Source organism: Mesoplodon bidens (genome assembly GCF_964165515.1).
Source record: "Mesoplodon bidens genome assembly, chromosome: 15".
Taxonomy (NCBI): Eukaryota; Metazoa; Chordata; class Mammalia; order Artiodactyla; family Ziphiidae; genus Mesoplodon; species Mesoplodon bidens.
In genome coordinates, this window is record NC_138171.1 from 29,307,751 (window position 1) to 29,334,067 (window position 26,317).

The 26,317-nt window shown below is 44.5% G+C and overlaps 1 protein-coding gene across 1 annotated transcript in view; it reads left to right on the forward strand.

The window, feature by feature from the left end:
• The window catches only part of TMC2 (transmembrane channel like 2), a gene marked incomplete at its 3' end in the record, with an annotated part of 87,241 nt that overhangs the window by 14,913 nt on the left and 46,011 nt on the right, over positions 1-26,317 (forward strand). Inside the window, exons 2-6 of the mRNA XM_081255139.1 lie at positions 4,540-4,858; positions 8,127-8,279; positions 18,511-18,601; positions 23,375-23,456; positions 23,861-23,967. Of these exons, the coding sequence (XP_081111265.1) occupies positions 4,540-4,858; positions 8,127-8,279; positions 18,511-18,601; positions 23,375-23,456; positions 23,861-23,967 (752 nt within the window). The remainder of the gene's footprint in view (positions 1-4,539; positions 4,859-8,126; positions 8,280-18,510; positions 18,602-23,374; positions 23,457-23,860; positions 23,968-26,317) is intronic.

A 26,317-nucleotide genomic window follows, 5' to 3' on the forward strand; every position in this document is an offset into this window, starting at 1 on the left:
TGACACAAGAAGTCTAGAGGTGGCTGGAGTGGGGGTATTTCCATTCCTCCAGGTCAATAAAGCTGGTAAACTCTGGTCAGTTAGGCTCACTCTGGTAAAATAGTTTCCCTGGAGCATAGGTGTAAAGGAAAAACTCTGTTTTTATTCTTTCCCACATAGGGAAAAACCCAGTTCTTCCCTACTGTGAGTTTCTTCCCTATGTGTCTCCTTTACTACTCACACAGAACACTTCACTTCTGATATTTCTTGTCACCAAATGTATGGAAGTTTTCCCTTACAACAGTGTGACACTAGCTGGGTGTCCCACAGTATAAGTCAATTCTAACACTACCTACTCAGACCCCACAGGCTTATTTCCCCAAGACTGCAACCCACCCCCACTTCAGATACCAATCACAAGCCCAGGTCCTTCTGACCAACCAACTATAGATCCAAGGTTCCAAAGACCCCCTCCTTGGGTTCAATTAATTTGCTAGAGTGGCTCACAGAACTCAGAGAAATATTTATTTACATTTACCAGTTTATTAAAGGATATAATAAAGGATACAGAGTAACAGCAGATGAAGAGATACATGAGGCAAGGTCTGGGAGTTGGAGTGTGTCACCCTCGCAGTATGTGGATGTGTTTACCCATCAAGAAACTCTCCCAACCCACTGTTATTGGGATTTTATAGAGACTTCCTCACATAGGCATCGTCAATTCTTAACTTCATTTCTAGCCCCTCTCCCCCATCTTGAGGTTGGGGGTGGGGCAGGGCTGACAATTCCAAGCTTCTAATCATGGGTTGGTCTTTCTGGTGACCAGCCCCCATCCAGCCATTCAGGAGCCCATCAGAATCACCTCATTAGAAGAATAGATGTTCCTAGTGCTCTTAGGATTTTACAAAGATTTTAGGACCTCTGTGTCTGGAATTGGGGACAGAGACCAATATATATTTCTATTATCTCACAGCAGGCCTTTGTTAAAGAGAACAGGACACTCTGGGTTACTTTTCATATTTTGAAATGAGTACTTTACCCTCCCCCTGCTGGAAGCACCATGGGTTTTCCTCTAGTCTTCACAGTGAGAACCTGCTAGTGCTCCCAGGTGGTAAAATTCACGAAAGTGTGCCCCCTCCTCCAAAGACTGGGCCCCATAGTTTTTAACTCTCAAGCTAGTACACAATAAGCCTCCAGCATTTCATCAATTACAGTTTGTATTCCTACCAGTAATAGCCATGCTTTTTATCTTCTATATTCTGATCCTTTGGCACCTTGAGGCTTTGTTGACCCTGGAGGGACAGCCCTCCCAGTTTTAGCTAATTCTTAGAGATAGCAAACAACTCATCTGCAAGCTTTCCTTTCATATGCAAACCAACCAACCCAGAGTTTATAACCTCAACCTTTATCAAGCTCATACTCTGGGCCTCTATCCACCCGCCCTATTCACCCCAGGGCCTGGTAGCAGAACAACTAGGGAATGCCCCTATGCTCCAGGGCCCATTGAAATTATTCAAATTAGCCAATCCTAACCCTGCTTACCCTGACTCACTCCTTCCTTTCCTTAGAAACCATAATAAAGGCTCTTGCCCACATTTTTCCTCTCTGCCTTGCTACTGACTGAGCCTTGTGCTTCCTCATGTGGCCCTATGTGACACGGTGTTGCTTGGGATCTCTAAGTACAAAAACCTCTTCCTCCATGACAGTCATTTCCATGTCTGAGTATCTTACCATACCTAATTAAAGTAAGTCCTGAATACTCTCCCTTTAAGCACTACAAGCACTGGCTCCCATGGAGGGCTTCTGCTCAAGGTAAGCTATGATTCTCTGCCTCTGCAGTTTGCGGACAGTAGCTTGCCCTACAAACTCAATTCTCTGATGGATCTAAGAAGAATTTTCAGTTTGTTCAGCTTGTTTTCTTGTTAGTAGGATGGAGCTCTTTACACATTGGAGTGAAACCCAGAAGTCCAATCATTTCATTTTTTACCTATTTTCTCTATCTTCTTAGCCAAGGCAGAACAATTCTTTTTCCAGTATCCTTTATAATTACAGTTTCTTGAAGTATCTTTATCAAGAAACTCCCTCCATTGGGGTTTGAATACTGAATGGGACCTTTATAAAAGCACAAAACTGACCATGTCACCTCTGCTTAAAACTCTTCTAGCGTCCTTCCTACCCACCCACTACCTAACCCTGCCCTATACCCACTCGCTGCACACACACACTCTATTTTCACGCTAGGTCTTAGCTTAGAAGTTTCTTCCTCCAGAATATCTTCCTCAGGTCTGGGTGAAGCCTACCACTGTGCTTCTTTGATTCTACCAGTATCCTAGTTTGAGATCCAAGAAGAGAACTCTGGATAGTTTATCTTTGAACCACAGAGCAAATTCTGTTTGCTAAATCCAGCATGCTCCCCTTACATCACACTTGTATAGATATTATCTCAGTTGGATTTACCTACCACACTTTGAGATAGATTCCTATAGATAAAACAGGTCCCCTGGAAGCAGAGCCTGAGATGGGGATTCTTGTGCATGTGATTTATTGAGGGCAGCTCTCAGGAGACAAGGAGTAAGGGAAGCAGGACAGATCAAGGGAAGGAGCTGAGCAAAGCTGTGTGTTCAGCTGGGGTCTAGCCTCTGCCTGATCCCACAGGGAGCTCTGGAGAGTGAATGAACCACAGACTTGCTCTGCCTGGAGGCCAGAGGACTGGACTTTTTGTACCCCATATCAGTTAACAATTGGCTGTCAGCTGACTTGAGGAGAGGGGAGGCATGTAAACTCCCAGACATTTCCCAAGATTGTTTCCATCAACCATGGGCTCCCTTGGGAAGGGAGAAGCTGTGAACTGTAAGAGCCAACATGCATAGCAGCTAAGGGACAATGCCACGGCCAGATAATGGAGATCTGGGTAGACCACCATCAGCATACCCATGAGAAAACTGACTCAGAGAGAACAAGAAACCTGCCCAGTGTTACTGAGGTAATAACCAGCAGAACAAGGTTTCAGGCCCAAATATCCAGACTCTGAATCCCCAGCTCACTCTGCCCAAATCCACCAGCGACCAGTTTTGGTTGCTGTTTCACGGGGTGGCTTGCTTCTCAGAATGTAAAGCTCAAGGGTCAGGGAGCAGCGAGGAAAACTCTCTGTGGCTGCTACATTGCATGCACAACCTTGAGAGGCTGGAAAAGGAGTGGACAGAGGCAAGAACTTGAGAACCTGGGACTCCTTGTCCTGGACTCCATCACTGATGGGACTGCTGCTGGGGATGCTGGGTGACGAAACTCCACTCTGCCCTGCCCTGCCCAAAGTTGGGGCTCTCACAGCTCTGTTGGGAAAATCTGCCTAGTCATGGCAGAAAAGCCTGGATGGGGAGCCACTGTGAAAAGTGAGAACCTGTGCTCTGCAGCCAGATCAGGTTCCAGGCGATGCCCACTTAGAGCACAAAAATGGCAAGGCAGGCTGGAGGCGGGAGGGAAGGAGGAGGGCTTTTGTTGAGTACCTCCCATGAGTCAGACCCTTTATTCCTGTTTTAAATTAACCTAACTATGTACGGAAATAGTGGCTATTAGAGCCATTTTACTGGTGAGGAAACTAAGGTGCAGAAAAGTTAAGTAATTTATCTGTGGTCACAGAGATAAGTAAATGATAGAACTGATATTTTCTGGCAGACTGGCCTAGCTCCAAACCTGTGTTCTTTATACAAGTAAAAAGATCTTATTTCCGGATAAGAATATCAGAGTAATGACGTCCGTTCTCAGAAGTCAGTCACTGTGTCATGTTCATTAACAAGCTGATGGAGTAGTAACATCCCCATGTTAGAGATGAGCTGAGACTCAGAGAGGTTAAGTGACTGGCTCAAAGACACCCTGCTAGTAAGTGGTGGAGAGGTTGCTTATTAATACCAGAAACTCATTACAATTTTTCCTGCATTTAATGTGTAACTGCCCAGCTGGGATAGTTGTGCTTACACTAGGTGTTGGGCAAGCTGTTGGGGAAAGTTCACACTTGAGAGTAGATTCTGCCCAGCCAGGCCATTTGCCAGTTCTATAAAGTCATGGTATAAAATAACAGCAACAACGTGGGAGCAGCGCTGAGACACAGGATCAGAACCGACTTCGCTGCTCTCACCCCCACCCCCTCCCATCCGTTCCCTCATGCCAGGTGGGGCACATGAGGGGACAGCCCTTGGAGAATGGAGCCAGCAGGACCTCCGCGTCTCAGTCTTCCAGCCTTACCAAACAGAGGCTCACGCTTGGCCTCAGTCCTGGGCGTCAGGAGAGGACTGAGCTCTGACCCAAGGGACTGCACCCCCGGGCAGAGGAAGGCATGTGTCTGGGTCTCTAGCTGAGGTTTAGGTGAGAGTGTGGGAGTGCCAGGCGGTCAGACGAGGGAGACATTAGCTCTCAGCCGAGACCAGAGGCTCTGTCTGAAAGAGGTGGCTTTTGGAACCAATAAGGTCCAGGAAGCATCGTGAACATCTGATTTCTCACAGCTGGGGGCACTTTCCTGGGGTCGAGGCCCGTGAGGCCACAACTGTTCATTCCCTGCCCCTGCAGGTGACAGGTCCGGGAGGAGACCCTCGAGGAAGCGGACTCACAAAGCCGAGAACGCGCCAGGCAGGCGCCGAGCCCCGCCTGGCCAGAAGGAGCGGGCCGGGGGCAGCCCGGGGTCGGGGTCTCCCCAGAGGAAGCAGGCAGAGCGCAGGGGACGCAGAGAGCAGCTGGGGGAACGGGAGCGAGGCTCGGCAGAGAAGACCTGCGGAGGGAGGAGGAAGAGGGACGGGAGAGCTTCCCTCAGGGAGCCCCGAGCACCTCCAAAGAAGGAGAAGGAGGTGCGGAGGAAGGAGGAGATGTGGAAGCAGCTGAAGAAACACAGGTGTGTTGTGACCAGGCTTCAGGCGCGTTTCAATCCGCGCTCTCCCTCTCCTTCCAGCCCTGCTTCCTCCCGTGATAAGGGCCAGGTGTCGTCTTCCCCCCTCATTCTCTCCCATAAACAGGCGGCCCCTGCGCTCTTTTCTTTGTCCCTGCCTTTGCCCCTGCCAAGCTCTTCGCGGTTGGGGGTGGAACGGGATGAGGGTCACAGCCATCCCAGGTTGAGGGGCCACCGCACACTCTCGACTCAAACCCCTCCTGGAGCACAGGTGCAAGTGGAGCTCTGAGTGGGGAGGTGACATGGCAGCAGGGTGAGAAAAGATCCCAGTTCTCCTCAATTTCAGCTGGTGACTCACCACAGCTCTTGATGAGGAGCTGAGAGAAATTAACAAAATTGGATTTAGGAGTCACTCCAGGGCTTAAGCACACCATTTCCTAAGCTGACCTGTGCCCTCTTCTGCGAAATGTGGCTTTGATCTAGAAGAACTTCAAAAGTTCTACCAGGGGCTTCCTGGTGGCGCAGTGGTTGAGGGTCCGCCTGCCGATGCAGGGAACGTGGGTTCGTGCCCCGGTCCGGGAAGATCCCATATGCCGCGGAGCGGCTGGGCCCGTGAGCCATGGCTGCTGAGCCTGTGCGTCCGGAGCCTGTGCTCAGCAACGGGAGAGGCCACAGCAGTGAGAGGCCCACGTACCGCAAAAAAAAAAAAAAAAAAAAAAAAAAAGTTCTACCAGCTCTGAAATTCTAGGATTTGGGGTTTGATTTACTTGCTGTGTTTCCTTTGTTCCATTAGCATCTGCATACGGGGGTTAGTGGATAGAGCCAGTTTATGGAATCAGCAAGTTGGGATTTTAGTTTCATTTTTTGCTACCAGTTTTGATGGGACATCTCCCTGTCTTTGCCTCCCTCTTCCACTTTACTTTGCATCACTTCTCAGGATGTCTTAAGAATCCCCATTGATAATGGGCTGGGAGGCTTTGGAAACAGAGATACCAGGACTATGGCAAAGAGCTGATGCTCCTTCCAATGGTTTCTAATAAACCTTCCTTGCCCACACCCTCACTCAGGTGTTCCACTGTACATCTCCAACTTTACAGAGAAGAAATTAAGGCCCACAAAAGGGGCCACTGATTTCTTCTGTCACCCCTGCCAGCCATCCCTGGCTCAGTTAGGCCTTTTGTCTACTGTCTGTCTGGTTGTCCCTAGACCTGAGCTAACAGGATAAAGGGTGCATGGTGTCCTTAGCAACTTAGAGAGAACTTGAATGCATCATTGACGGGCCCCAGAGTGTTCGGAACTTTAGAAGGAGGCAGTCCCATCCTGTCTGGATGGCAGATGCAAAGTAAGGGATGCAGACAAGGACTCATTTGTGCCATTTTCAGCTGAGTGCCATGGCAGGGCATAGAGAAATGAAAAATATCCAGTCCTGTTCCTCAGAAACTGACAGTCTAGCAGGGGAGGTAGGACATGGGCATCAGCTATCACAACACAAAGCAGAAGGCAATATGTATGCAAGAAAGGATTTGATGAAGAGCATGTTGCTGGGAGGCTGCGGTTCCTCCACAAAGAAGGTAAATATTTCATTAAGACTTTAAAGCCCAGGTGGAATTTGAACAAGCAATGACTGAATGTCCCACCCCCCTACCACCACCCAAACTGAGGGAACAACTTATGCAAAGACTCAAAGGCAGATATCCTGCGGGGCGGGGTGGGGGGGTGAGATAAGGCAAAAAGTCCCTGTTCTCTAGGCTTTCCAGCATTTAAGAGCTAGGGTCCCCCCCTTCTCCACCTCACTCCTGTGACCTCTCCTTGCTCCTTAGGAGTTGATCAGAAGCTAAATTCACAGAGGCAAACTGGTCTCTAAAACCTGTGGTAACCCAATCCCACATCCTGATATTTCCATTTGTCAAACGTGCTAAAAAGGCTGCCCAGGCAGAACCCTTCTCCAGCCCCTCCCTCACCCCCTGTCAGCTGCTGCTATCTCAGCTGAGAGTCACTGTTTTCATGAGTGAAGGAGGCTGTGAGTAGTACAGACAAGAACTTGGATTTTGTGGCAGGCGAGCACAGTCTTGTCTGTGAGATGGTGAGGGTCATCACGCCCTCCAGCTGGAAGGTCTCTGCAGCTGTGCTGTTCCATACAATAGCCACTAGCCACATGCTAGGCATTTGAAATGTGGCTGGTGTGACTGAGGAACTGAATTTTTAATTCAATTTAATTTTAATCTGATGTTAATACCACTGAGTTAAAAAATTTACTTAACTTGGACAGACAGATGTAGTGTTTGGTTTTTTATTGTTTGTTTGTTTTTGTTTTTTGTGGTACGTGGGCCTCTCACTGTTGTGGCCTCTCCCATTATGGAGCACAGGCTCCGGACGCGCAGGCTCAGCAGCCATGGCCCACGGACCCAGCCGCTCCGCGGCATATGGGATCCTCCCGGACCGGGGCATGAACCCATGTCCCCTGCATCGGCAGGCGGACTCCCAACCACTGCGCCACCAGGGAAGCCCCAGATGTAGTTTTGAAGTTGATTTAACTTTGAAGCCAAAGCATTTCTTCTGGGAAAAAAAAAAAAAAGACAAACTAGTTTTGTCAGTGCAGATGTGAACATCAAAGGAAAATGATATTCTGTTACTTTATTCATTTACAAGGAAACTTTTAAGTATGTCTAAAACAATTTGGATATGTAAATCTACTTTTTCAACTAAATTTTATGAAATGCAAGTACAGATTAAATATGTTCAATGAAAATTTTGTGCCTGAATTGACATCCACAGTGAGTACAAGATGAACACTGGGTTTTGAAGACAGTACAAAAAGAATGTAAAATGTCTCATTAATAATTTTTACACCGATTACATTACTGTAATTATAAATTATAAATTTTTCATATACTGGGTTAAATGAAATGTATTATTAAAATTAATATGTCCATGTCCGTTTATTGTATTAATATAGCTACTAGAAAACTTAAAATTACGATACATGGCTCACATTATATTCCCACTGGGCAGCCCTGCACGAGCGAGGGTGTGCAGCGTGAGGGGGACTCAGGGGCACGGAGCTTGAGGAGGCAGCCCGCGAGGGGCCCTGGGCTCCAGGAGGAGGAGCGGCCTTGTCTGCCAGGTGGGGGGAGTCGCGGAGGGCTCTGAGGGGGTCAGGCCTGTGTGGGCGGGAGCCGGGGGCGTCTTGGGTGGGCCCCTCACATCCCACGGTGCCCCTGAGGACCCCGGCCTCCTCCTCACTCCTCTCTGCTCCACCCCGCCTCTGCTCCAGGTCATCCTCCTTGGCCTCCAGCTCCTCCGGTGGGGAGTCTCTGTCTGAGGAGGAAGTGGCCCGGATTCTGGAGCAGGTGGAAGACAAGAAGAAGCTCATCGCCACCATGCGGACCAAGCCCTGGCCCATGGAGAGGAAGCTGGCGGGGCTCAGGTGAGCAGTCGTGGTCGGCCAGGGCCCTCCCCGTCCAGAAGTCTCAGCTCCTCTGATGGGCGCGGGAGTCCCTTCCTCCTCTCCACTCCAAGGGGGCTCAACAAGAAGGGGGGTTCACCCTCCCACCCTGCTTTGGTCACCTCATCCCCAGCACGCAACTGGCCATCGGGCCCTGCTGTTGGCCAGCACCGAGCGGGGCCTGGCAGAAGACAAGGAGGATCGTGGCCCTCCGGCTACGCACCCCCCTCCGCTGCCAGGTCACCTCTCTGTCCCGCGCCGCATCTGGTGGCTTCCGCGCCTCCCTCACAACCAAAAAGACACGCCTTCCTTGGGGGTGGGGGAGACTTTCCATGACCCCCATCTCAACAAGTTCAGACCTCTTTTGTGTTCCCTAAGCACTAGAATCTCTCCCCGTGTCACACACTCACCCTTGCAGTGTGGAGAGCAGGCGGAGGGGCTGTCTTAGCTACACTTGTGTCCAAATGCCTAACACAGGGCCCAGCTTGCAGTGAGGTTCCATGAATATTGCGTGGCCTAGTGCCCACGCCCCTGACTCCTATTTGCAACTCAGCTGTTTCCCTGGTTTCCATATGATGAGCCAGCCCACCATGCATTTTATGGCTCTTGACTCTCTGCTGCAGTTTTGACAGAAGGGCAGGATGTTTTTCCTAAAAAAATCCCATTCAGTGTTACCATCTTCCCCCAAGTCCCACCTCGGTCTTTCTGCCACAAGACTGGAATGACTCCCTCCTTCCCTCTGTATAAGAAGCCATTTTCCCTGGTTCCCCTCACACCTGATTTTCCTCATTGCTCAAGTCAAATGCCTCGCCCTTTATCACATAGAACAGTTTGGCAGACATATTTTGACGTTCAGCCTCATCCACTGTCTTTCAAATTATTACGTTGTCTACAACTCAGCTGCAGGAAGAAATGCCTCCCTGCGGTGCCTCCAGGCCAGTGCTGACCAACAGAACTTTCTGGGATGATGGAAATGTTCTAAATCTGCGCTAATAGAGTAGCCTCCAGTCACATGAAACTAGTGAGCCCTTGAAAAGTAGTCAGTGCAATTGAGAAACTGAATTTCTGTTTTATTTTAATTTATTTAAATTTAAGTCATCACAGGTGAATGGTGGCGACAGTTTGGGCAGTAGGTAGAGCTTCAGGCAGCAGGCTGTCTGCCTTCCCAGCTCCCTTTTTCTGAGTCTCTTCTCCCTGCTCCCCCAGAGCCGAGTTCTTCCTCCTTCCATCTGTCAGTCTAACAGAACCTCACCCCGACTCAGGTGTCACTGGAACACATCTTTTATTAACCGTGGAAAAAGAGCAATGTTGATGCTTATGGAAATGAGATCTCCAGCTGGCTGGAAGTCTCAGGGACCATGAAAATCCCTGAGGGCCATTCATCTGCCCTGAGGAGAAGTCTGCATCTCCTCCAGGCCTGGGGTCAGATTTCCTGCTCTTGGTGGGGGTGGGAAGTGGCTAAGGCCCTAGAAGCTGAAAAGACTCTTGTCTCTCCCACTGGAGCAGGTCTCCCCTCCTTTTCCCTCTTGCAAGACTCCTTATCCCAGACTCAGGCTCTCCAGCTTCTGGGTCTCAGCTCCACTGGTGCCTCTGCCCTCCCACCTGGCTAGTTCCTACCCTCTGAGACTCAGGCCAGGTGTCCCCTCTGCAGGGAAGTCCCCATTACCCCTCCCTGCATTCAGGCTGAGTTAGTTACTGTCTCTCTGACCCCTAAGGCCCTCACTTGACTGGATGCTCTTGTTTACAGAGCTGTTTCTTATTCATCTTGTAATATTCTTTCTTGTTTTATATATTTCCAACATTTGCTGAGTGCTCCCTATGTGCCAGGCACTGTTCTGAGCGCTGGGTGTGTAACAATTCATTTAATCCTCATAATCACCCTTTGATGTAAGTACCATTATTATTGCCCCCATTTTACTGATGAGCAAACTGAGACACAGAGCAATCTAGTAATTTGTCCAAGGCTAAACAGTGAGTTTAGTGGTCTGGCCAGAATTTGAACTCAGGAATTCTGGCTCCAGAACATGCACTCTTAAATTGTAACTGCTTCTCTAGGATTACTAGACATTCTAGAATACACCCCTTTGCCTCCTGTATGATTTCCTCTTCTGGCAATAAAGTCTTCAATTGCAGATCTGCAGATAGCATCCCCAGACTACATCTTTTTTTAGGAGCAATGGTGTGGGGTCCCCAGCCTCTGGCCCACTCAGGCAGCTGGCATAATTGTTGTAGACAATCAAAGAAGGATGGCAAGGCATAAAGAGCAGCAGCAGTGAATTGGGGCAAGCCTGCCTTCACACCTCTACCATACCTGTGTGGTTTGACTGGCTATTCAGTCCCCCTCAGGCTGGCTTCCTTCCCTTAACCTCTCTGAGCCTCACAGCTGTCTTTTGTAAAGTAGGAATAATAATATCTACCTGCAGAGTTGTTCTGACAAATAAAAAATATTTAAGTACCCAGCATATAATATGCAATTAACAGATAGTAGTTATTGCTATTAAAGCTTGAACATCTTGTTCCAGACACTGTGCTGAACGCTGAGAGATGAGGATGGGGAACAAAGATGAATCAGAGAAGATATTATTAATGCACATCATTAATAATGAAACGAGGCAGGCTGTGATGTTGGCAAAAGAGTTTCTAGTGCTCATGAGTCAGGGATGTTTGCTTTAATCATAGAATTAATCAGGTATGTCACTCAGCTTTGTCAGAAACCTAATGTGTTAGAAAATTACCCAAAGTGAGATCTGAAGAATTCCACTTCTAGGAAGATGGAGTAGATATACTTCTCCATAGTCTTCCCACTAAGTACAACTGAAACCCTGGATAGTATGTATAAAGCAAACATAAGAGACTCAGAAAGGTGGAGAGAAGAAAGGCAGACTGGCTAAGGACCTCGGGGTCAAATGAATGACAGAGCATTGAGTTCCAATTCTCCTTTTTGCCTGTATATCCAGACTGGATATTGGAGAAGCTGGCTGCCCCCAAACACTGACAGACACACACAAAAGCACCTCAAGAAAAGTCTGCTGTCTCTAGCCAAAGGACCAGAAAAGGGACAGCCTCGCAAGACAGAAGACTTGTAAACAATCACAACCCTACTCCAGCCAAACACCATAAACAAATGAGCAGCTGTAGCCCCAGCCCTGGCAGCAAAAGCCAAGTGGAGAAGCCTACATTTCCTCCCTTGCCAGGCTGTAACATGGTACCCCTAACACCCCCATCAAGTGTCAGAGAAGGCCAAGTGAGGAGCAGGGACTCTCATCCCCACTGGGCAGTAATGAGCCCTCTCTCTCCCTGTGGTGTCAGTGGAGACTACATGGGGAGTCTGAAATTTCACCACCACCTGGCAGTAACAAGGTATCTCTTCAAGCCAGGAGGATATGAGTGGAAGGCTTGTGGGAGCTTGAACTCCCATCCCTGCTCAGCAGTAACAAGGAGCTCCAGCCCAACCCCAGGTATCAAAGGAGGCCAAGTGAATAATCTGGACTTCCACCTAGGAGTAAGCAGGCAGCATCCCCCTTCACCTACTGGAGCAGTGTCAGAGGAGGCCTGCTGAAACACAAGATTTAAATAAGATCCAGAGTGGGCCTCCCTGGTGGCGCAGTGGTTGAGAGTCCGCCTGCCGATGCAGGGGATACGGGTTCGTGCCCCGGTCTGGGAGGATCCCATATGCCGCGGAGCGGCTGGGCCCGTGAGCCATGGCCGCTGGGCCTGCGCGTCCGGAGCCTGTGCTCCGCAACGGGAGAGGCCACAACAGTGAGAGGCCCGCATACCACAAAAAGAAAAAAAAAAAAAAAAAAAAAAAAAAAAAAAATAAGATCCAGAGTCTCATAACATAATATCTCAAATTCCGGGCTTCAGTTGAAAACTCAGTCGTCATACCAAGAACGAGGAAGTTCTCAGACTTGAATGATAAAAGATAATCAACAGATGCTAACATCAAGAGGACATATATGTTAGAATTATCTGATGAAGATTTTAAAGAAACCATCATAAAAATGTTTCAGTGAGCAATTAGGAACACATGAAACAAATGAAGAAATAGAAAGTCTCAGAAAATGAATAGAGGATATAAAGAAGAACAAGTGGAAATTTTAGAAGTAGAAAATATAGTACCTAAAGTTTTTAAAAACTCAGTGAATGGGCTCAACAGCAGAATGGAGAGAACTGAGTAGAGAATCAGTGAAAGTGAAGGTAGAACAAGACAAATCAATCTGAACAATAGAGAGAAAATAGTCTGGGGAAAAAAAGTGAACAGAGCCTCAGGGACATGTAGGATTATTATAAATGATCTAACATTAGTGTCTCCTCCAAATCCCTAGATGATGAAAGAAGGAAATGGAGTCTCAAAAGAAGAGAAAGAAGGTGGGACTGAAAAAGTCTTCAAAGATATAATGACTGAAAATTTCTCAAATTTGGCAAAACTTACAGATTCAAGAAGCTAAACAAAACCCCAACAAGATAAATACAGAGTAATCCATGCCAATACACATCATGGTCAAACTTTTGAATACTTATAAGAGTCAGAGAGAAACAATGCCTTACAGGAAAAACAATTAGAATAACAGCAAATTTCTCATCAGAAACCATGGAGGACAGAGGAGGTGACATAAAGATTCTTCAAGTGCTAAATGACAAGAATTGTCAGTCCAGAATTCTATATCCAGCAGAAACATCCTTCAAGAATGAAGGAGAAATAAAGACATTCTGAGATGAAGGAAAACTAAAAGAATATGTCACCAGCAGACCTACCATAAAGTATGACTAAAGGAAGTTCTCTAAACATAAAGGAAATGATAAAAGAAGGAATCTTGGAACATCAGGAAGGAATAACATGGTGAGAGCAAAAATCTTGGAAAATACCATGGATTTTTCCTTTTCCTCTTGATTTTTAAAATTATGTTTGACAGTTGAAGCAAAAATTAAAACACCACCTAATGTGGTTCTCAGTAATGCAGATGAAATAGTTAAGACAATTATAAATGGGGAGGATAAAGGGACATAAAGAGAAATAAGATTCTACACTTCATTCTAAATAGTAAAATGCACCAGTGGATTTTGATAATACATAGAGATAGCTAGGTAGGTAGATAGATAGATAGATAACAGATAGATGGATGGCAGATAGAGATAGACATATAGTAATACCTAGAGCAACTATTGAAAAGGCTATACAAATCGATATACTCAAAAACACTGTAGGTAAAACAAAATGGAATCCTAAAAAATATTCAGGAAGACAGGGAAAAAGGAAAGCAGAAATGAAAAATAGAACAAACAGAAAACAAGAAATAAAATGAAGTATTTAAACTGTAACATATAAATAATTACATTACATGTTAGTGGTCTAAATACCTCAATTAAAAGACAGAGATTGGCAGACTGGATTTAAAAGATGACCCAGGGCTTCCCTGGTGACGCAGTGTTAAGAATCCTCCTGCCAATGCAGGGGACACGGGTTCGAGCCCTGGTCCGGGAAGATCCCACATGCTGCAGAGCAACTAAGCCCATGTGCCACAACTACTGAGCCTGCACTCTAGAGCCTGTGAGCCATAACTACTGAGCCCACATGCCACAACAACCGAAGCCCGCGTACCTAGAGCCTGTGCTCTGCAACAAGAGAAGACGCTGCAATGAGAAGCCCACTCACCGCAATGAAGAGTAGCCCCCACTCGCCACAATTAGAGAAAGCCCACGCACAGCAACGAAGACCCAACACAGCCAAAAATAAAAATAAAATAAATAAATTTATTTAAATAAATTAATTAATTTAAAAAAATAAAAGATGACCCAACTACATGCAGTCTATAAGAAACTCACTTTAAATATATCATATGTTGAGAGTAAAGTGTGGAAGAAAATATACCATGCAAACGTTAACCAAAAGATAGCAGGAGAAGCTATGTAAATACCAGACAAAGTCAATTTCAGAGTAAAGAAAATTACCAAGGACATAGAGGGACACTACATAATGATAAAAGGGTCAATCCACCAAGCAAACAGGACAATCCTAAATGTATATGCACCAAAGAGATCAGTGGTTTGGATTCTATAGAGTATTAATTTTCCAGTGCTACATAATAAATTACCCCAAACTTAGTAGTTTAAAACAATAATAAGCATTTATTATCTTCTGTTGGTCAGAAATTCAGGAGCAGCTTAGCTGGTCAGTTCTGACTTGGAGTCTCTCATAAGGTTGAGTCAAGGTATTGGTCAGGGCTTCAGGCTTCAGATGACTGGGGCTGGTGAATCCACTTCCAAGGTTGCTCACACAAATGGATGACAAGTTGATTCTGTTTGTTAGTAAGGGCCTCAGTTTCTCTCCATACAGGCCTCTCCACAGGCTGCTTCACTGTCCTCATAACATGGCAGCTGGCTTCCCACAGAAGAGAGGGATTTCAAGGGGGAAGTCACAATACCTTTTGTGTGTGTGTGTGGTATGCGGGCCTCTCACTGTTGTGGCCTCTCCCGTTGTGGAGCACAGGCTCCGGACGCGCAGGCTCAGCGGCCATGGCTCACGGGCCCAGCCGCTCCGTGGCATGTGGGATCTTCCCGAACCGGGGCACGAACCCGTGTCCCCTGCATCGGCAGGCGGACTCTCAACCACTGCGCCACCAGGGAAGCCCCACAATACCTTTTATGTCCTAGTCTCCGAAGTCATAAACTGTCACTTCTACCACTTTCTATTCATTGGAAGCACATCGCTAAGTCTGCCCTGCATTCAAGTGGAGGAGAATTCAATTCTTTTTCTTTTTGGCTGCGCCACTTGGCTTGTGGGATCTTAGTTCCCCCACCAGGTATTGAACCCAGGCCCTAAGCAGTGAACACGCAGAGTCCTAACCACTGAACAGCCAGGGAATTCCCCAGTTCTACATTTTAAAGGGAGGAATGTCATATAATTTGCTGACATAGTTTAAAACCACCACATATAGGAAGCCAGGCATGCTTGGTTAAACTCAACTGCCCTTAAATTGATTCAGTGACGCCTCTAGAACAGATGCCATCACCTGGCTCATCTGAATTTCCACTTAGAGTGAGCTCAGCCTCTGTTTGATCTTTGTCTCCACAACTGAAAAATAAAAACTGCTTAGGGACAAAGGGAGACACCAAACCAACATAGCCCAGATCACCTTCAACCTCTGACCACCTCCAACCTCTAACCACCTCCCTTTGGCCACCTGTATTCCCTACCTTTGTCTGGTTGTCTTCTGGATTTCAGGCTGGCTGATACATTCTCCCACCGTTCTGCATGGGACGGCAAAGCTCTGTAAGGATGCCATCAAATGCAGGCTGCCCTGTGTCTATTTATACCTCTGCATCTCAAAATTAAGTGTGATTTTGAACCTGATCTCCTTCACCAGGGCGTAGTTTTTGGAGGTATGTAGTCTCTCTGAGCGATGCTTTGGATCAACTTCAGAGTATTCTCATTGTGGAAGGCTGCATTGCTGAGCCCCTTGTCCAGACCCCTGGGGAGCAGAAGTCTCCTCACAGCAGCCCCCTGGGCTAGGAAAGAATCCTATCAGCTGCCCACTCCAGGAGCTGCTGTTTCCCCAGAAGGAGAAGGGTGACTGCCTGATAAATGAAATTGCTGTGCCTACATGGCATGCATCCACACGTTTAAGTCTCATAACATTGTCCCCATTTCTAGATGAGAACTGCCACCCTGAGAGGCACAGAATCCTGCCTGGCTCTCTCTGGCACTAAAGCCACACAATACACCGCTTCTCTCCCAGCAGTAATTGCTGGCCACCCTGACAGTGTCTTCCAAACTGTTATTTGGGCCCCTTTATCGACAAGGAGGGTCTTTCTAGGGCAATGTGAGGGGCTGCTGAAGTGCTGTCTTCTGCTGTGGATTAGGCTGCCCAGGAGAGCCTTGCCTCAATGGCCTCCTCCTCTCCTGAGTGTTGGAGGGACCTGAGGTGTTGCTAATCATCTGCCAAAAGTGACCTTGAGATCCAGGCCCCTAGAAGTTTCCACAAAGCAAAGGATCTCTCTTCTTTTGCCTTTTTACTTCATTTACCACACACCATCTGGTTTGAGGAAGAGGAGAGATGAGCTTGCAGAAAGTTCCCCATTTGAAAGGAGGGGACAAGGAGGGGACAGAAGCACCCTACAGAAGTAAGATTTGCAGAATTGTTAGGGGAAAAATAAAGAAGAAGTAAGATTTGCAGGGAATTAATTCCCTGGCGGTCCAGTGGTTAGGCCTCCACACTTTCACTGCCAAGGGTGCGGGTTCAATCCCTGGTTGGGGAACTAAGATCCTTCAAGCCACGTGGCACAGCCAAAACAAAAGAAAAGTAAGATGTGAAAAACTGTTGGAGGGGAGGGGAAGAAGTAAGATTTGCAACAGTTGGGAAGTGCAGTGAAAGAGCCAGTATTTCCATAAAACAACTACTATCTCTAGGAAGAAGAACACTGATCACGTATGACATGTTTAAAGGGGTTTGCTGTAAAAATGTTAGTTGTGAGTATTTATATACTTTCAGTGGATCCAAAAAAGCTTGCTGTGTCCATCAAAACTGTTAGACCAGTCGTTCTCTTTGCAGTGAATGGTCCTCAGAATTTGCACCCAGCGCTGGGCAGGGCCCTCTGTTCTCCTGAGGGCTCTCTGTGCATCTGGACACAGTCTGGACATTGAGAGGAGAAGCGTTTGGTGCCAGGCTCAATGGCTCAGGCATAAGAGCTGGCCTTTACTTTTGAGAATTTTTATCAGAAGTCTTCAAATCTTAAAAGTTGTCACATTTAAATTCACAAACGTCAAATGCTTAGGAGTCTCTACCCACTCATAAGATAAAGGAAGAGGACAAAAATATGAATTTCATGAAAACATTCTTTGGTGTCTTGGAGTCGTTGGTAGTCACAGATAACTCACTGCCAGAATGAGTGCTGCCTAGGGAGAAAACAGGGGCTGACCCCACAAAGGAGTCTTAATCCCATACAATCCAGCTTTTGACCCTGGACTCAGAAGCTAGACAGTTGGCCTCATTAACATTAGGACATCATTGAGACATCCTAATAAAACCAACCTTGGGGTTAACCCCAGGTTAGAATGTAACTTTAACAGGTGTCAACTACCTGCGTTTGCACTTTGGAGGTGGTGTCATTTGTGTTGCCAGCAGCAGGGCGCTGTAACAACAGCAGCCAGACACACAGGACCCAATGTCTTCTTCCACCCACCCTGAGATGGACTTCATTCTTCATCTACTTGTGTGGGTTTATCCAGTGGTTCCTGATAAACTGTTTCTGTGGGGGGATGGATGGGGGAACCCTGATTTGGAGCACTTGCTGAATCCCATAGTCTAAATACTCCCACCATGGCCGATTTCAAGCTACCAACAGTTTAATAATTTGTTGGCCAAGTTCCAGAATATTTCACAATTGGTTCTCAGAAGCCAGCCCGCACCAGCTCCAGCACACCACCCAGAATATTTAACAGACAAACCCATCCATGTGTTTCCCATGCAGTCTTCCTTGGATGTTCACTCACTCATCCAGCGTTCATGCACTCCACAAATACCTACTGAATGCTGTACTGTTTTTTTTATTGCTGCTCTAACAAATTACTACAAGCTTAATAGTTTAAGACAATACTCATTTATTAGCTCACAATTCTGTTGGTCAGAAGTCCAGCATGGCATGGCTGGATTCTCTGCTCAGGGTTTGACCAGGTTAAAATCAAGGTATCAGCAGGGCTGTGGTTCCCTCCCACATGGGACTTGAGGTCCTCTTCCAGGTTCCCTGACTTTTGATAGAAATTCATTTTCTTCCCTTGCTTTCCAGTGTGGCATCCTCCAGAGGGGCCCCAGCAACAGAGGGTGGAGAATTCTGTTGCTTCTAATTTCTCTGATTTCCCCTTTTGCTGCATCTCTCTCTGACTCTTCTGCCTTCCTCTTCTTTTTCTAAGGGCTCACATGATTACATTGGGCCCTTCCAGACATCCAAGGTAACCTCCCTGGTTTCAAGTCAGTAATCTTAATTACATCTGCAGAATCCTTCGTGCCATTCACCAAGGGGCAAAGGTCATGGAAGTCAAAATTCTGCCTACTGGTGCCTACCATGTTCCAATCACTATTCTTGGCATTTGGGAAACTTCAGTGGACAATATATATAAAACACTTAAGGTTTTCAGCCCCATATACACCCTTATAGTTCAGATTTCTATTGCTTGGGCATTAATTGAATTTCTGCCTTTTTCCCCCCCGCTAACCAGGGAGGCGCAAGAATTTGTGGAGAAGTATGAAGGAGCCTTGGGAAAGGGGAAAGGCAAGCGACTCTACGCCTATAGGATGCTGATGGCTAAGGTGTGTGGTGCAGAGGCACAAATCTGTGGGAGGACTTGCTCAACTCCTGAATCTGGGTGACCATCACAGGGCCTGCCCAGCTTCACCATTTGTGTCCACCTCCCCCAGAATCCTGAGCGTGAGGTCCAGTCAACCATTCCAATTTATCCAGGAATGGAAACCAACCGTATCCTGTCCATTTCTCTCTACTTACCTGTGAGGGCTTCAGTATACTTGAGACTTGTTTCCTCTCTAGTGAAGAACTAAACTCACAGAATTAATGATGTTGAATCCACTGGGATCTTATTTTCCAAACCCCCAAATCAAGACTTTGATTTGGTGGAGACCCAGAGGACCATGGTGTAATCAGGGTCATACAGAAGGACAACAGTAGTGTCGACGGGGCATTGGGGACAGCTCTGGTTTATTGAGTTATGCCATAACCTGAGCTTCTGATTCAGGCTAGGGTAATGATCTCTAATTGGATATTTAATGTGGAACTTATGGAAGTATCCTTCCTTTACCTATTGATCTGAAAAACTATCATTTTCATTCACTTAATTCTTGTATAGGCCCTTTTTTGGAGCTTTTATTTGAATTCATCATTTCAGCTATTGATTAACTCTAATGGCTTATAGGGCTTCCTCCTTTTACCTTTCTTTCTCAGAAATGTTTTGGCCAGTCTTGCCTATGTTTCCATATGCATTTTGTTTTGTTTGCATTCTTTTTTTCCACATGCATTTTTAAAATCACTTTGCCAAGTTTCAGTATAGCCCATTGAGATTTTGATTGGAAATTTTTTAAAATCCTTGATTTAATTTGGGAAGACTTATCTGTACAATATTTAGTCTTTACATCTAAGAATACCATACATTTCTCGAGCCTTATTTTTACATTCTTCAGCAAAGTTTGTCATTTTCTTCGTATAGATCTTTTCCATGTCATATGTTATTTCTACAAAATTTATGTTTTAGTTGCTTTTGTGAATGGAATCATTTTTCCATTTATTTAATAACTAGAGATTCCTGGTATGTAGGAAAGCTACGTATTTGAATATTAATTTTTTAATCTGGTTCCCCTATTGTACTCCCTTATTAGTTCTAATCATTTTCATCTGACTGTGTATGTAAAGGTGTTTTTCTTGGGTTCTAAATCATTCCTGTCCTGAAGTGGGGGTTAGCAATCCTAGAATAGTTTCAATTGATGATGGTGATAATAGGTCTCTTTGCTTTTCCATTACTTTAATGAAAATGGCTCTACTGTTTCACACTAAGTTGATGGGAGTTGTTACCTTGAAATAGATTTTCTTTCTCACAATAAGAAATTATCCTTTTATTTCTAGTTTAATGACTTCCATTTTATTGGAAATAGATGTTAGATTTTATTAAATACCTTTCCCTTCTGTTCATAAACTTACTTTTATCAGGCACATCTGATTTTTCAAGTATTTTATTTATAATTTTTACATAAATTTTCATAAGATTGATTTGAATTTATGTGTGTACATACGTGCACGCACATTATCTTGGCATATTTTAATATTAGGGCTGCACTTGCTTTATAATATTAAATGAATAGCATCACCTCCTTTTTATGCTGTAAATCAGTTTGTAGAGCATGATTTTCATTTTTTTGGAAATTTGAAAGATGACACCCTTAAAACTGTACAGATCAGGAAGCATTTTATAGAATATCTTGATAATTTTTTAATGTTTTTCCAATTGGTGTAGTCAAGTTTTAACTTTTTCTTGGGGCCATTTTCATATTTTATATTCTTCCCCAAACTTGATCATTTCATTAAGATTTTCATATGTATTAACAGAAAGTTGCATATAGGTAGTCCCATAATTTTTGTAATTACATTTTACATATGTCGAGTTTTAATCTCTTTTATTCCTAATTTTGTTTTTTTCTTCCTTTTCAGTTATAGTTGCATGACAACTATCTATGGGTCGTTTATTAATTTTATCTAAAAACCATTTACCACTTAACAACTGCACACTCAGAACTTTTTTCCCAATTAAGGAATGTGTTCTTCAAATATACCTGATAAATGGTCTATTCAATAGTGTTTCTATTCAAACAGTTCTAGCTTCTTTGTTAGCAGAAGGATGGCTGCCAACTCTCCATTCTTTGTATTTACTTTCCTTCATGGTTTTTAATTCTTTGCTTTCTCTCTCTTTGCATTCTCAAAAATTTCTCAGGTTTATTCTCAATATTATTGGATCAATTTTCTTCTGTCTCAAAGTGTAATGTTTATTTTCATTCTATTACTGAACTTTTAGCAACCTTGTTATCAATCCTTCCATACTTCACCTGTAACCTTTTTTTTTTCTCCCCTGGCCACGCCATGCAGCTTGCAGGATCTTAGTTCCCCGACCAAATGCAGAGTCCTAACCACTGGACCGCCAGGGATTTCCCCTCCTGTATTCTTTTTTTAACTCTCTAAGTGCTAACCTGTACTCTAGAAGCCATACTTGTTGTATCCTACTAAGAATGTTGAGCCATCTCTCAAAATTTAATTATGTATCCTGGAGGAAATGCTTTCCAAAAATTTCAAAGAATGGCATCACTTTTTCCTTGTTTTGCCGTACTACTTCTCAGGCTTCACTGGTTGTCTTTAGTTATTCAGATCCAGATTTCATCCATGGACAGGATGTGCCTGTGTCTTGTTCGACCACTGTTTGAAATCTTTTTTCCTATATACAGCTGACTAGCAAGATGACATGCACAGCTAGTAACCCAGTCTGAGGACGGCAGCTACCATCTCACACAGCTCTGAGGAAGGGAGTTGGGGTCTTCTCCCGCCCACGCCCAAGCTCAGTTTTCTGATTCTCTAAACCACTGAGGGAAAGAGCTTCAATGCAGAGCTTCTCCCAGGCCTCTCTCTGCCTCTGCCCCCTGCCCCCAGGCATCACCTTTTCGGGCCAAGATGCCCACAGCCTTGAGGGGCTGTCAGGTGGTTGCCAAGTGACCAACTGGCAGGCTATGTCTCCAGGGGCCTCACTTAGCAACATTCATTACTCCATTGGTCCTCAGCCTTGCAAGGCTATATTTTATACTGATTTTATCAGCACCCTGACAGGGGATCTGTCTCTCGGGGGAGGACTCACATTAATAAAGCTTATGAGACTGATATATAAAACCAGATACCAGATTACTAATCTACAAGGAGGAATAACTGGTGCAAGAACTGAAAAATTTGAAGTCCACATTAACAGTGCCTTTTTTTTTTTAATTTTTTTGTTTTTTTTTATTTTTTGCGGTACGCGGGCCTCTCACTGTTGTGACCTCCCCCGTTGCAGAGCACAGGCTCCGGACGTGCAGGCTCAGCGGCCATGGCTCATGCGCCCAGCCGCTCCGCGGCATGTGGGATCTTCCTGGACCGGGACACAAACCCGTGTCCCCTGCATCGGCAGGCGGACTCTCAACCACTGCGCCACCAGGGAAGCCCAGTGCCTTTTATTTTTGATAGTACAGTTAGTTATATGGGAAACTAAACCATAATCCCAATTCCAATCTATAATTTGCAATGAAAAAAATTACTGCCATAGACATCAAAATATTCACAGCCCAGGTGATGCGCAAATGCTTTCCTTATAGACAGACCTAGATAAGAAGCCAAATAAGCCAAAGATGGTTTTTGAGCACAGAATCAGAACTAGGGAAGGGAGAAGAAGCAATGAGGTTGGGGTGTCCATGTCCATCATCTGCCATTCCCCACATCCCTTCCTGCCTTAGGGAGATCTTTGCCGTTATTATCAACCTGTCATTTGCTTATGAACCCCTCTTCTCCTTGGCATCTGTGAACATTTCCCTCTTCTGACAGGTGGTTTCCTTCCTTATACAGTAATTACTCAATCATGATATAGTCAAAGCCTTCAGGTTTGGAAGCTTGTCTGATTCCTTCAGATAAAGTTTCCCTTTTATCCTTTAGCGAATTTACAAAGGAAAATCTCATTTCCTTCATGAATAAGTTCTTTTGAGACCTTTGTAATAGTAGAAACTGATCTGAGGATTTTCTCCCTCCTTCCTCTTTGCCTGCTGTTTTCTATGAGGTGTTTGTTTGTTTTTTCATTCCAAATGGATTTATTTCAAGGGGGTGGGGATGTTGGAGAGAAGCCCCTTAAAGAGTTGACAAATTTTCATGCAGCCAGCAGACAGACAGCTATTCAAGTTTCTGATTGGTACAAAGTGTCAGAGCTGGAATAGACCGTGGAAAGGGGCATAATACCTTCCTAACTACTTTTAGGAAAAAAAAAAAAAAAAAAAAAAACAGACTGCTGTTTCACTAGGAGAAGAATGGGAAGCCACCGGCTGAGATCTCTTTACCACTTCCACCAGCCTTGTAGTTTAGTAACAGTTCCTATCAGATTAAGGCACTTGGCTGTCTGCCAAACGTAGGTATGAGAGTTGTGAGATTTCTTTTTTCCCTTGAATTTTTGGTTTAAATGAAGGAAGTTGTATCAGAGTTTGCTAAGCCAATTTTATTCCCCAAATCAGAAATTATACACAGATTTTCTAAGTTCATATGTAAAGCATCCAAACCTGAAATTTTATCAGCACTATAGACAAACGCAAAGTATTGTGTTGCCCTTGCTTCTCTCTGACTCACACCTGACTTTGGAAAGTGAAGATGTGCGCATCCACCTCTGACAGCCTAGGCTCAACAGCTCCAACATGGCAGCCTCACCCACATGTCAACATGTCAACATCCACATGCACCTCCATCTTCCCGTCCAGGCCCCAAGGCAGTGTGTTAATGAACTGAGGGTGTTGCCTGTTTAATTTCAGAAATGGGTCAAGTTTAAAAGAGACTTTGATAATTTCAAGACTCAATGTATTCCCTGGGAAATGAAGATCAAGGACATTGAAAGTGAGTATTTTGGTGTCACTGTTTTTAGTTCGTTTGCTGAAGGGTTTTCCAAGGGTTTGGACTGTGTTCTTGACTAACTGATTAGGTTATGTTATAGGTTCTGTTGTACTAGAAAAAAGATGAAAGCAGAAACTAACACACCATTGTAACGCAATTATACTCCAATAAAGATGTTAAAAAAAAAAGAAAAGAAAAGAAAAGAAAAAAGATGAACTTTGGACTAGTCAGACCAAAATTTAAGATGTGCTTCTTCACATCGGTGAAGCCCTTTTTTCATTTAGAAAAAGAAAAAGGATGTATATTCCACAGACTGACATGAAAATTGAATCCATCACACACATAAAGTCCTCCTTTATGTTAATGTCCTTCTGCAACACTTACATCCACCATCTTTCTCTCTTCAGGTCACTTTGGTTCTTCAGTGGCATCATATTTCATCTTTCTCCGATGGATGTATGGAGTTAACCTCGTCCTTTTTGGCTTAATATTTGGTCTAGTCATAATCCCAGAGGTAAGAAAAGAACTGCTTACAACTTCAGATAGTGTTGAGGCTTATCATGACAGCCATCTTCATTTATATAAATCAAATACTCTGTTTTACAAAGAATCCATCATTCATTTTAAATTCTGTGCTCACATCATTTGCCCAGATAGCCGAGTACAAAGAATGGAACCATATATTTCCATTTCTGAATTAACAGGTGGACCCTACATTTTTCTACCTTTCATTTTACTTTAAAATTAGTGGAGAATTAATATCTCAGTGAGGTTTTCTTCTCTTTCACCTTGAAAAAAAAGAGATAGAATGCATTATATCATAATTTATTACCCCAAAGAAACCTTGCGTTTGAATAGCACTCCTCACTGTTCTCCCAGATACAATCTTATTATGGGTGTAGGTAGATTCTTACCTATAGCTTAGTAATTGAGAGACAAGAAAGGAACAAGTGACCTGTACAAATTTACACAGTAAATTTATGGTGAATGAGATTCCAGGTTTCCAGAGTGTTGGCCTGGGGCCTTTTCCAGGGGTGCCTGTGGTCCATTAGCACTTAGCACAGTAATTGCTACAGTCCTGCCTGAACCGTTTGGTGCTTGTGCTGGGTACACAAGTGGATTTACCTTTACAGCTTACAGGGTAATGATATTTATGCATTTAGTATTTTTTCCTTTCAGGTTTATTAATTGGCTCTGTGATAGGTTACTGATTCTTACTTTATTACAAATGATTCCATGAGAATATCAGAGTCAACTCTATCTGTAGTAACATCTTTGGGAAACTTTCCTGAACATCTATTTTTCACAAAACTAAAAGACTTCCATGGAATGTGAATTAAATCAGATTAGTTAGAAGAAGTTGAGGCCTTATTATAATAGTATTTGGTAGGAAAGGAGTGTTATATTATTGATAAAACCATTGAATTCTTTTCTACATTACCCAAAGAGTGTACTTACAATTATGTCATTAATTAACCTTTATACTCCTTTATGTGCACACCTGGAAATCAAGGATTATGAGTCAGTCCACTTTGTCCTATATATATATATATTCTTAAGCCATTGTCACTCTCCAGTACAGAGATAAAGATTTTATTTTATTTTATTAAATGATTCCATATGAACTTTTAAAAATTTTTTTATTTATTTTTGGCTGTGTTGGGTCTTCGTTGCTGGGCACAGGCTTTCTCTAGTTGCAGCGAGCGGGGGCTACTCTTCGTTACGGTTCACGGGCTTCTCATTGCGGTGGCTTCTCTTGTTGTGGAGCACGGGCTCTAGGCACGTGGGCTTCAGTAGTTGGAGCACGCAGGCCCTAGAGTGCACAGGCTTCAGTAGTTGCAGGCTGTGGGCTCAATAGTTGTGGTGCACGGGGTCTAGGGTGCATGAGCTTCAGTAGTTGTGGCTTACGGGCTGTAGAGCGCAGGCAGTAGTTGTGGCGCATGGGCTTATTTGCTCCACGGCATGTAGGATCTTCCCGGATCAGGGATTGAACCTGTGTCCCCTGCACTGGCAGGCGGATTCTTAACCACTGCACCACCAGGGAAGTCCCCAGAGATAAGGATTTTAAACCTTCTGGCAAATGTGTACAAATGCTCTTGAAAATAAATCTGGTTCTCCCCAGTATTGTCAGAAGTTAAATAGAAGTTTTACTTCTCCCCTCCATAACCAAGGAGGAGAGAGTTTTCCCCAGTAGTCACTGGGGAAATTTATTCTCACAGACTCTTTGCTTTCTTCCTGGGAGTTTTTGATTCCAAATGGATTTATTTCCATGAGAAGAGATAATATTAAATGCTATAGGCCTATGAGACATCACTAGAATTTTGCTATACAGTGGTCCAGAAAGATAGTGTTTTGGGGAAGGTGAATAATTTTAAAAACACTGAGGTTTTTTTTTCTCAAAGAAAACATTACATTTTATATAATTTATATAAATTGATATAATTTATAAATATTTCCTATCAAGGGGACATTTGTTTGAAACAATGAAAATTTAGTGATTGATGCATTCCAATGAAGCAGCCAAGACCTGAACTGTCCAGGAAAGAACACCTTGATTTGATTGGCAGTTGTTTGGGAAGCCATCTTGGAGTAGGATGGGAGAAAGAAGAGAAAGAGAGAGACAGTGAAAGAGTAGAACAGACAAGACTTGATGATAGGTTGGATAACAGCAGTTGAGAATGTGGGGTATCCTAAGATGCCCTCTTAATTAGGATAGTGGGAAATTGGCTTCGTGGGAATCTGACACATCCAAATTCACTGCAGGCAGAGTAGAGGAGATGACCTGTTGTTCAAGGACACGGCTAACTTCAAGGCCCAAAGGTTTTAAGCCTAAACCTAATGATCAGATATTCCTATGGCTCATG